This window comes from Lonchura striata, chromosome 9 (assembly GCF_050655825.1).
Source record: "Lonchura striata isolate lonStrDom1 chromosome 9, ASM5065582v1, whole genome shotgun sequence".
NCBI classification, from domain to species: domain Eukaryota; kingdom Metazoa; phylum Chordata; class Aves; order Passeriformes; family Estrildidae; genus Lonchura; species Lonchura striata.
In genome coordinates, this window is record NC_140711.1 from 7,180,149 (window position 1) to 7,192,395 (window position 12,247).

At 50.4% G+C, this 12,247-nt stretch overlaps 1 protein-coding gene across 2 annotated transcripts in view; it reads right to left on the reverse strand.

Annotated features, from left to right (window-relative positions):
- EPHB1 (EPH receptor B1) overlaps positions 1 to 12,247 on the reverse strand; it is a 76,998-nt gene that overhangs the window by 47,061 nt on the left and 17,690 nt on the right. Inside the window, exons 1-3 of one of the 2 annotated variants that reach the window (XM_085587626.1) lie at positions 5,484 to 6,270; positions 4,843 to 4,907; positions 1,233 to 1,914 (exon numbers count right to left, since the gene is read on the reverse strand). In XM_085587626.1, coding sequence (XP_085443752.1) covers positions 1,233 to 1,914; positions 4,843 to 4,899 — 739 coding nt within the window. In that variant the 5' untranslated portion in view covers positions 4,900 to 4,907; positions 5,484 to 6,270. Of the gene's footprint in view, positions 1 to 1,232; positions 1,915 to 4,842; positions 4,908 to 5,483; positions 6,271 to 12,247 lie in introns of those variants that run through there. The other variant, XM_021537200.4, reaches the window with a different exon arrangement.

Here is a 12,247-nt window from a genome sequence, read left to right on the forward strand (position 1 = left end):
GCAGAGGAATGTCTCGCCAGAAACGCTCTGTTTGCAGAGAGCCCTCCCTCTGACTGAGCACTTCGGCTCCTCGCAGGAATCTCCTGGTAGGAACAAAACCACCCTAAAGCTCAACCACAAAACTCATAGGAATCCCCCAGCCATGCTGTTTGAGAAAGGATTCTGGGGGTTTCCTGGTTGTTGCACCCCTGGCACAGGAAGGTGTCACCACCCCCACCTTGGCCAGGCAGGAATGAGGCTTTGCGTGGTGAAAACCTACACAAGTTCCCAGGTTTAGAGCAAACCATCAAACAAGCTTCTTCACAGCCTGAATCCCAGCTTTGCTATTTCCATATATCCGGAGTTACAGGTGGAGAAGAAACACCCTCAGGGACTCCCCAAGGAGCATCACATCCAAGCCTGGTGGCACAGACATTCCCCTGCCTGCATCAAAGGAGATCCAAGCTGGACCTCTTCCCATCACAGCCTGCCAAACCAGCCCTTAAGCACACTGACCTTCTCCTTCTTCCCAACCCTTCCTTGTCAGGAACCCTTCCTTGGAACCCAACCCTTCCTTGACCTTCTAGAAGCTATTTGGAACTCACAAAACAGGGTGAGCAAGAAGCCCTCTCCTCTCCCCTCCTTCCAAGCAGCATGCAAAACCTTAATTACAGAGAGGAGAAGGAAAGAGCGGCCAATAGAAAAAAAAATTACCAACAGTCCAATGGTATTTGGGAAATATTCACCACAAGGGCAAAAGGAGACAAAAATCAGTGAGCACTGTTTCCTTATTTATAACCTCACACTGCAGGACTCCAGCAGGCAGCAGCACGCTGGCAGCGTGGCTGGGGAACCCAAAAACCAGCACAACAATTCCAGTTAACACAGAGAATCAAGAGCAGCCCCACAGCAGCCAGGCCTGATAGCAGCTGCCCAGTTCTGCCAGGGAAATAAGGAGGCAGGTGGAAGAACCTGTCTGGCGAGTGCAGCACTTGGAAGGCAGCACATCACAGAGGTGACTTCCAGCAGGGTGGCAGCGGCACCAGCACTGCCACACTGCTCACCAGGTCTGGCCACTGACCAGAGCACACCGAGAAAACACAGGCTGACCATTGCTCCCAAATTCCTGCCTACTTCCTGGAGCAAAACCACATCAGCCGAAGTACTGCCTGCTGCACAAAACGGTCTGCTTGGGGACGAACGTTTTGCCCTAAAACAAACACAAGGGGCTTGTTGCCCAAAGCCAACCTTACCTTTGCAAGCCACGTTGTTCTCGGGCTCGTAGCCAGCCTTGCAGGTGCAGCGGCCGATGGGCACCATCCACTCGCCGTCGCCGTTGCAGTACAGCTTGATGGGCACGTCCACCTCCTCGGCGTTGGGGATGCAGGTGCCACGCGCCGTCACCAGAGAGGTGCTCTCCGCACCCGTCATCGTCTCCGGGAAGATGGCGAAGTTCTGCACCACGCTGGGGCACTTCTTGAAGAAGACCCTGACAGACAGCAGAGACATGCAAGCCCCGTAGTCCTGGAAAGCCAGGTAAAAGCCATTGCGGGTCAGGGGCCCGAAACTTCTCACTTCCGTGTTCACCTTCATCAGCCGGCCCCCAAAGTCCACCTGGGAGAAGCTCTCGTCAGCAGCGATGGTGTCCACTTTGAGGTAGGGTGCCTCTGTCCAGAAGGCAGACTTCTTGGTGGCAATGACAGAGTCTGTCTCGTAGTAGTAGAGGTTGAAGGTCTCCTTGCAGGAGCCAGGGACGTTGGGGAGGCTGCTGCAGTCCCGCACGGTGAAGCGCATCTCGGTGTAGATGCGGTGAGCCCCGCGCCGGTTGATGAAGGTGGTGAGGAGCCAGTTGTTCTGGTTGGGCTCGAAGACGTTGCACACCTGGTACGTACGGATGGTGTTGAGGTTCTCGTCGTAGCCACTGACTTCTTCCCACTGCAGAAAGGAGCAGGGAGAAGTGCTGAGAAGGAGGAAGAGGGAACAGCAATAGCCTGCACAGGGCAGGGCTGGGAGGACAATCCCAAAGCTCCAAAGGGGATGAGGAATGTGGTTATGGGCACATAATGTGATGTATATGCAGAAGGACCAACCAGGCCAGGACCAGAAGAAATCCCCATCCTCTTACCCCTCCACACCTCTCCCCATTGTTCCCAATTGATGTTAAAATGTCTTTTCCACATGGGCAACTGCCTTATCTGCCCTGAGAGGATGTAAAAAATGGGAAGAAAGATGGCCCAAGCATCTGGAGGCAGGAGAGAAGGCAGCACAGGAGGCTACAGCTTCATTAAAACCCAAGCCAGCATGTGGGTGGGAGAGTGAGCCTGACCCCAAGCTCTCGGCACAAGGGGATCATTTCCCCCAGCAAAGAATACCAACTAAATAAAACATTACTGCTGTGGAGAGAGGAAATATAGATTCGCAATTCGATTTATAGGAGGGCATTAATATAATCCAGGCTACAATTTCAATTAAGGGACAGCAGCAAACTGTGAATAGTCTATGATGACATTAGAGTCCTACAGACAGATTTACAACCTCATAATCCATTCATTTTAACTAATCCATGTTTACAGTCTCCTCATAACAGCATTATTCATATGGCAATCTTTAAGCAGCTCCCTCACTATCAGTGATAACTTCCAGGAGCAATGCTGCAGCAGCGTTCACGCCTGTGTTTACACAGGGCACAACAGGTGATGCCACCCTGCCCTGTCACACTGAGTCCTGACAAGCTGATGCACGACAACCAACCCTGCAACCTCACAGATTTTTTTCCCTCTTCCCTTTTAAATTGAACAACCACATTTCTCATCTTTTCCCCAAGCCTCCCTCCTGTGGACCACAGCCTTCATGTAACAAAACACAGGTTTTTGTTTTGTTTTCAAAGCAGGGTCCTCCTCACACTGCCAACAAATGCAGCAGAATATTCACTCCCAGGCCCACCTACTCAGCTTTGCTACACTTAAGTCAAGATCAGAACTCAAGGTTGCGCATTGTTGTTAAGCCACGGTTACCAAACCAGGAACAAAGCCTCCCTCATCCAGCCCAGTGTTCTTCCTTCTCATTCCATGCCAGGAAAGCACTGCAAAACCCCCTCTCTCCCCTGTGCACAAGGCATGGGGATTCAGCGCCCCTTCATAACCAGACACCTTTTCAGAGCAGGAGCTGTACAATGCTCCCCAACCAAGGGGGTTGCCATTGTTTGCTGTTCCCACCTGGGCTTTGCATTACAGCCCTGCCTCAAATTAAGGCCAGACAACAAGGTCTCCTCCAGCATTAACACCAGCCCATGGCTCCACTGTTTTCACTGCAGGAGTCCTCCTCTTCATCCTCATAAACCTCAGACCTTCAAAACTCAGCCTAAACCTGCCAACAAACTCCTCTGCATTTCAACGTTTCCTGCATTTAGGAATAACATGAAATGCCCTTGGAAAACCCTCAGTAGAGTCCAGGGCCAGATCCTGGCACTGCCTTGGCACCAGAGCAGTGGTGGAGTCCCCATTTCTAGAGCAATGTAAAAGCTATCCATACAGCTTTTGTGGCACTTGGGAACGTGGTTAGTGGTGGCCTTGGCAGTGCTGGGTTAATGGTTGGACTTGATGGTGTGAGAGGGTTTTTCCAACACAAAGGACTCTGTGATTCTATGATTTTAGATAAAAGACTTGGTATTTAAAATACTTTTTGGATGATTTAATACACACTCCTGCAAAGCAGAAGCCTCCCCAGGAACTCTCAGGAACACTCAGAGGAGTGAGAATTGGATGGCTGCAGGGAGGCACAGAGGGCTGGAGGGATGCACACAGTGAGATGCAGGGATGGGGCTGGGGAGGGGTTTTTCAGAGCTGCTCTGCAGAGGGTGAGACCACCATGCCTTACAGCACAAGCTCCCCGCCTGCCTCGCACAGGCTTTCATTGACAGCAGCTGCAGGCAGCTATTTATATCCTGTCTCCATCACCTGCACGTGCCCCTCCTGCATTTTTCCAGAAATTTATCCGGGCCTAGAATTTTTCCAAAGCAATTCAGTAGCAAAGTACCCCAATTTAAGGGGCTCTGACATGTCTGGAGTGGATTTCATGCCTGCTGCAGGTGCGGCCCAGCTTTGGTGATGGTGTGCAAAACAATTTCTTTTGAAGACTTGGCCAAGCCAGTGACACCCAATCAAAGATGCAGCCTGGCATCCTCTCCCCTCTGGTGCCACATTCCCAGGGATGGTCCCTGCTGCTGCTCCCAGCCTGCCTGTCCCACCGTGGTGCCCATCCATCAGCTCACATCCCCTCCCACCTGCAGCTTCATCTCTCACTTTTTCTGCCAGGAGAATGTGAGTCAGGTTATTTTATGCTTCCATTCCTCAAAGGCTCGTATTATATAAAAAAGATGTTTTAAGTGCCTCAGGGTGTTTGGTTCCTCATTACTTCATAAAAGTGACATTAATAGCCAAGGAAGAGCACTGCCGAGTGCAATTATGGATGATGTTCCAGGTATGAAAGCTGTTTGGAGCCTGCTAATGTTTCCTAATTATAAGCCTTTTGGCACAGGGAGAGGGAAGGCACGAGCAGGGGGATGGAGAGCAGTGATGGGGCTGAACCCTTCACGAGGAAGGAGGACAGGAAGGGAAAGAGAAAGCAAGGAGATGGAGACAAGCTCCATCTTCACCAAGGCCCAGGACCAGCTCAGGGAAGGATGCTCAGCCTGGCTCAGCCACACAGCGATGCCCTGGCACTCCACACCAGCCCTATGAGGTACTGCTGCTCCCACTGTGACTCCTCTGGCTTCCCACCAGGTTTTACCCCTATAAATAGTGGGGTTAAAAGCAAGGACATCTCCTAGATCACATAAGGGTCAGCTGGACAAGTGGAACTTACCCCTGAAGGTGGGTTGGCAGTCCAGCCCAGCTCGGCCGTTGCCGTCCGCGTATCCATTAAAGTTTCTGAGGAAACAGAAGAAAAGGAAAGTGAAGTAGTTATTCCCTAAGTTTTCCATTACTTTATGAGCACAGAGATGTGGGAAAACATTCAGTTGCTTTCCCAGAGCATGCACCTGACCCTTGGAGAGCTCAGGAATCAACAGCAGGTGCCCTAATGGACTCGAGGCAGTTTTGCTCTGGAGCAAATGGTGCAGGACAAGACTCTGCAAGGAGTCATGGCCTAAACCCAGCTCACACTGCCAGCTCTGACCCTTCCCTGCCCAGGAAAGAAAAATACTATCACCAACACAAAAAGGATGCTGTATTTCACAGAGTCGCATCATTCCCTACTTTTAGACTGTAAAAAAAAAACCAAAACAAAACAACAAAAAACAAGAATAATAGCAAGAGCAACACCATAAAGAAACAGATGGGGAAAACCCTCCAGGTTTTATTTATTTGTTTGCAGCAAGCAGACATGCAGATTAATTGCCTCAATTCCTGCATCCCGACCAAACACAAGGAGCTGTGCCGCTGGCAAACTGGCAGAGCTGAGCATCCCCAATCCCTCCCCTTTCCTGCCTGGGCCCAGGTACTCACAGCAGTGCCAGGAAAAGAGGTGCAACCAGAGAAATAAAGGTCAGGAAACAAAAATCAGCCCAGGAATCTGTGCTGCCGCCGGGCTGCTGCTTTTAATCTCTCCACGGCTGCTCCAGCAATCACAAGCGGGAAACAAGGCTCCGATTAATCTTCCAACCCCTCCCTTTGCCGGCGCTCCAGGATGCGAAGCTGGAGAAGCGTGACCAGGAACTCCCCACCCTGACACGAGTGATAAACGCTCCCAAAACCCCTCCCAGGGGGGAGCGTGGCCTCAGGGCAGGGGAGCAAGGCAATCCCCAGGCATGGGGTGAAAAGGGGCTGGGAGCTGGCAAAGCTTCTGCACCTCAAACAGGTCCCAAGATGCTGCAGTGGCATTGCCAGGGGTGTTCAAAACCCACAGCCCCCCTGTTTTGCATGGAGCCAGGCTGTTCCTGCTCTCAGTGCCCTCGGAGAGGAGATGTTTCACTCCTGCACCACTTGGGAAACAGAAAAGTGTGGTGACCTTCACACTGTCACACATCACTTTAGAGTTTTGGTCATTTTCTATTTGGCAGGAGGCAGCTAAAAATGAAGTATCCCAGCTGCAGTTCCTCTCCAGCCTTGAATTATGGAATCCAGGAATTATTTGGGTTGGAAAGGACCTTAAAGTTTACTCAGTTCCACCCCTTGCCACGGGCAGAGACGTCTTCCACTATATCCCAGGTTGCTCCAAGCCCTGTCCAACCTGGTCTTGGACATTTCTAGGGATCATGGGGCAGCCACAGCTTCTCTGGGAAGCTGTGCCAGGGCCTCACCTCCCTCACAGAGAAGGATGTCTTCCTAACAATCCATCTAACCCTGCCCTCTGGTAGTGGGAAGCCATTCCCCTTTGTTCTGTCGCTCCAGGCCCTTGTCAAAATGGGGCCAGGGGCTTGTGCTCCATGCCTCCAGCAAATTTCTACTCTCACCATCCTTCACCTTCCTACCACCTCCACACCTTCCTTCCCTTCCAAACAGCCCAGCCCATAATTAAACAGCCATTAATCCTTGCAACAGCCCTTCAAATGAGCAGGAAGATGTGTACAGGCATAAATGCGTTTGGAGATGGAAACCACAGGCCATGCAAACATTTTCCAGTGCCCCTTGCAAGTGGGCTGCATGCAAGGGATGATCTGATAGCCCCTCAAACACTTGGTGTTCTCCCCCAAAACAAACAAGGTGTCCTTGTGCCACACAGGGGAAACTGAGGCAGCACAGAACAGGGAGACACGGGGACCACAGCCAGGATGGGAACCAAGCAGGCTCATCCACACTCTGTAATACATAAGGACAGGCTCCACTACAGGAAGGGCACCTCTTCCAAAGGTTTATTCAGAAAGGCTTTTCACTCCATCATCTCCCTTCCTGTCCCACACACTCCCAGCTTCCTTCCCCGGGCGCTGACAGAGGAATGTGCTTTTGATAAAGCACGGCTGCCCTGTGGGACGGCAGCACGCGATGAGCAGCTCTGCTCCGAGATGATTCTCACCAGGACCCTTCCCAAAGTCTCACCCCTTCCCTCCTCCTGAGCTCCTCCCCACAGCCTCCACGTTCTGGAAGGAAAGCAGGAAGGCACAGCAGCAATATTGAAGAAGAGCTCAAAATAACTAAGCAAATAGAGAAATTAATTAACAATAAATGAATAAATGGAAAGAAACTGCAGAGAAGATTTCACTTTGGATGTTTCTGGAGTCCCTGGGTGATTCTGTGGCCTGTGACCAGGCAGGTCACATTCAAGAAGTTTCCACCACAGAATGCAGAGCTTGTGATGCAAAATGTGGAATATGAAGAATTTTCTTAAGAAAGGATGTTTCATAATGTTTGATCTTCGTAACTTTCAAGCCTAATCAACAAGAAAGGAGATTTAATCTGTGAAACAGCAACTCACAACTCTAAGTGTTGTCCAGGCACTGGGAAGAGAAATCCTTTTTTGGTAGAATTGCCTTGGGGCTCCACATGTTTCAATGATCCCAGTCCTAGGGGAGGTTGACAATGCTTGGGAAGAAGGATGTGTGTGATGTGCCACTGAGAGTGGGCACACAGAATGCAGAACTTAGAGGCCACAAGGACATTTAGCAGAACCCCCAAAATAAGGAAGAAACTAATAAAGCCAACCCAGCAACTGTGCTGAAATCAGCCCTGACTGGGTAAAAGGTAATTCTGGCAGGAGCAGGTCATGACCAGCGACTCACAGACCATGACCTAAAAGAAGAGAAAGACTGATCATGGGGACTAATTAGCATGAGAAACAAGATAGTCATTAACCAACAGAATATAGAATATTAATTAATAAGAGAATATTGTAGCCAACAAATGCTAATTCTTTTGATTGCTAAAATGTATAAATAGTAAAAAGCTTTGACAGTTGGAGTGCTTGAACACCACCAAGCATCCAGGCTTGGGCAACTCTGAAATAAATAATCAATGTCTCTCTCAAGTGTGTAATTATTGGCTTGCTGCATACTGGATCCCATTTTTGTGAACAACATTTGCACTTTTGTGGCTCCATGTTTCCAAAGAAATTTGCAAAGCAAGGGAAAAAGAGGGCTGAGAGCCTGACCCCCCTATAGACCATCTCCTGCACAGATCCTGTCCTATCTCCCAAGGGCACTGCCATAGACAAGATCCATAAATTGGAAAAATGGTTAATTTGGGAGTTTTTTGTTAAATACAATAAGATGGTTAAATCCCCCTTTGAGTTCAAATTCCTGCTGAGCTCACCCAACCCTGTGACTGCAGAGGCAATGGCATCAGAAGGACATGGCTCAGCAACTTCCTATTGACCTCTCCTATTTCCTCTTGGAGGAAACCTTGGCTTTTACTTCATTTTCTGTGATGAAAAAGTGACCCTGTGACCTTGGTGGGGCACTTATGGCCAGGCTGCTTGGGGCTGTGGCTGCTGAGAACCCTCCTTCAACAGGAGAGGGTTCACAGATCTCAAATCCTTGCTGAGAAATGGGGAACAAGATCAAGATACCACCACCCACATCTGCAAAATATCCCTACAGGCTGGGGAACACAGGACCAACCCCCACCTATCCATCACTTGGGACTGGGCAAGGAGGACAGGCAGGGAACGCTGGTAATGAGGGGATTAGTGCAGATCAGTGCCAGAGCAGCCCTAATGAGTGGAGAAGCCACATGGACACCTTGCACCTCCCATCCCACCTGCCTCACCCTTCCATAAGGACCAGTCCTTGTTAATTGGCACAGGGTATTAATTAAACCCCCAGGGGAGCATCCTTTCCCTGCACCTCTGACATCAGCACAGCATCGTTGGCCAGGTGGAGTGAATCATGTCACCTGGATCAAGCAGTCCCACCATGCCAAGCTCAAGCTCCTGACACCCCTTTGCCTGCCCCAGGCTCGCTTCTCCAGCATCTCCCACTTGCACATGGGCACAGTGGGTCCCTGGGGATGCTCTGTCATCAGGAGGGAGCTCAACACATTCACTGGGAGAAGTCTCCGGGATCAGAGGCTCTGCTGGCCAGGCTGTGACAGCCCAACCCCTCATTAGGGAGAGAGGAGCTCGGCTACCGAGAGCTGAGCTCTCTTGGAGTGAAGAATCTTCAGCTGTATACAGTAGATTTTCTTTAATGGACACATTACTTTAAACTAAGCCTTCACCATCTGTTCCAGTCCCTAATTATCAATACAAAAACAAACGTCTACTCACAATTACACTCGTAACAAGTAAAGATGCCAGCAATTAGAATGCACCAGCTTCCCTGTACCGAGCAGCGCTTCCATCTGGGATGGCACTCGTGTGATCCAGGCAGGGAGGACTTGCTGCTGTCCCAGGCTCCCCACACCCTCCTGGGCAAACCTGGTCAGAGACGATGCCTGCGGCAGGATAAGCTGCGCCTCAGAGGAGTGAAGGATGGGCTGGCATCCTTCCAACAGCAAGGAAAAAATAAGTTATTTGGGCGAGAATAGCCTTCATCTCACACCAGCTGATGCCGTCTTGCAAACCACTCTTCCCGCAGGAATGAAGCCTCTTCCAGAAAAACCTTTCTGAACTGTCCAAAATGAAGCAGAACTTATTTCCCAAAACTCCCAGCCTGAAACCCATATTTCAGACCTCCCAACAGCAGGTTCTTGCCGATCATGCCATGAGAAGGTGCCACTTCTTCCTAGAAAGGGGTGGGGTCTGGCTGCAGGCAGAGACACATAAAGGAAGACACATAAAGGGTCAACCCAAACTAACCCAACCTGATCATGTTTTGATGCTGTTATCTGGAAAGAAAGAGGTACAACAACAAATTTTCTGCTCAGGGAGGCCGCAAAGACACTTCTGCAAGTGCATCGCTCCCCAGTAATTGCCTCGGGTCCCTCTCCCAAAGCAAGGAACAGCAGCTCTCTCCCTCCTGCAAGAAGATAACGGCAGGAACCAGCCTAAGGCACTCGAAAGCAAATGCTTGGGCATATGTAGAGAGACGCAGGCTTGTCTTAGACAACCAAGAGGAAAAAGATAGAAATTAAGCAAAATAAGGAGAGAGGAGGCTTGATAACAACAGATGGGGAGAGGGAGATTTGGAAAGTATGCCAGCTGCTGGAAATAAGCCCCCCAAGATACGTGGGGAGCGGGGAGGTGGGTGCTGATAGCTGAGCTTTGGAGGGAGGGGAGGTGGGAGTGCAGGCGAGTGAGGGGTGGGGCAGGGCACACAGGGCTCGGGTTTGGGGTGCAGAGGACGCTCCACAGGTGGGATCCTCAGAGATTCATCCTGATGTGCCTCAGTCAGTGTCAATGGGGGCAAAATCCAGACCCAGAGCCCATCCCTGGGCACTCCCAGCCCCACAGCATGGTTTTCTGAAGGGGAACAATAGCAAGGCTTCTTATCCATAAGGAAAGCACTATATTTTCCCCTCTATTTCACGCTCATAAATGCCAAGCTTGCTTCCTACCTCTTCCTACCCTTCCGAGAGCTTCAGCAAAATCAGCCCAAGGCAAACGCACAGCTTGGGAAGCTTCTGTCCAAGTTTGGTGACATTACCAGGGAAAGGGAATGACAGGGAAACAGCGCCAAGACGCTTTATTCTCAAGCCTAGTGCTAAATAACATTAACTGCTATGGTATCGCAAGCTCTGCCTTCCCGGGGCTGTCATGACTTCCAGCCATGTCCACGTGCAGGTGGCACCATAGTGGCACCATCATCACCACTCCATACACTCGTGGTGTGCATCACCTCCCAATGCCAAATGAAGGAAAGTCTCACAGGTGCCGGCAGAATAATCAGAATTTAATTCCCACTATTCCCATAGGTTAATTTATCCTCCATTCCACACTGGTGAGATCTCACCTGCAGTGCTGTGTCCAGCTCTGGAAGGACACGGGGCTGTTGGAGGGAGTCCAGAGGAGGCCAAGAAGATACCTAGAGGGATGGAGGAGCTCTGCTATGAGTTAAAGCTGAGGGAATTGGGATTGTTCAGCCTGAAGAAAAGAAGGCTCCCATATATTGGTGTTGCAGTACATAAAGGGGCTCCAAGAGAGCCAAAAAGGAACTGTGAAAAAGGGCATAGAGTTACAGGACGAGGAGGAATGGCTTCCCACTGACAAGAGAGTACATTTTTATTGGATATTGGGAAGAAATTCTTCCCTGTGAGGGAGATGAGGCCTTGTACACATTTCCAAGAGTAGCCATGGCTACCCCATCCCTGGAAGCATTCAAGGCCAGGTTGGATGGGGCTTGGAGCAACCTGGGATAGTGGAAGGTGTCCCTGCCCTGGCAGGGGGTGGAAGAATAGGAGCTTTAAGGTCCTTCCAACCCAAACCATTCTGGGATTCTATGATTCCATGAAAGCATTCAAGCACACACCAGGAAGTTGCCTGAGTAAATCCAGGTTCCTCTCTGTGACCACATTTCTAACCACAAGTCCACGGTTGCCTGTGCAAGTTTTTAATATATCCTGAAATTTAGACTAAGCAGGGAAAAAGAAGGAACACAAAATCCATACAGTTCTGCCACAGGGACTAATGCAGTGAGCTGCTGGAGGCACATCCCACCCAAAATGTCTCTTCTGCTGGGGGACTCCCCATTTGGTTCCTGCTTGGAACTGTGAGGGGAGCACTGCTGTGCTGGACCAGCCCAGTTCCTGCACAGCAGGAACGCTGTGGCATCTCCCAGACGTTTAATTACAGCACTGGAGTGGCAGCAAAGGTAAGAACAGGATCAGCCTCTCCCCTCCAACAAGAGCCGCTGCTCTTCACAGCTTCCTGAGAGCACTGACTTCCCCAAGCCGCTTCCAGCATCTCTGAGCCTTCAATCAAAAATATTACAGCAACAACTAATTACGTCCCATCATTCCCAGGGCTCTCTGCCTTTAATGGTGCATTTTGCTGCTACAGAACGACGGTGGAACAGCTCTGGAAGTGCATAACGAGCTCTCCCCATCAATCTCCCGCGGGTTCGTTATGAAGGATTACCCACCGGGTAACAAACCCAGACACGGAGGGGGAGGATGCGCTAAACAACAACAAGTCAACACAAAATATTGCCTTCCTGTATTTTAAGGGTCTGTGCGAACCTCTCAGGAGAGAGGAACAGCTGAGCCTGCTCTGCAAAGACATCCCAGCCATTGCCAGCATGAGGAGATCTGTGCCGGCCAAAAAAACCCCTCACTTCCAGCTGGAAAGGGAAGGAATTTCTATATATCAGGCGAGAACGAGTGTGCTGTGTCAATTTGTGATGGGATGCATTAAGCTGTGGCTGCACAGCACAGTCCTGGCCTCCTCCGGGATCCCCCGT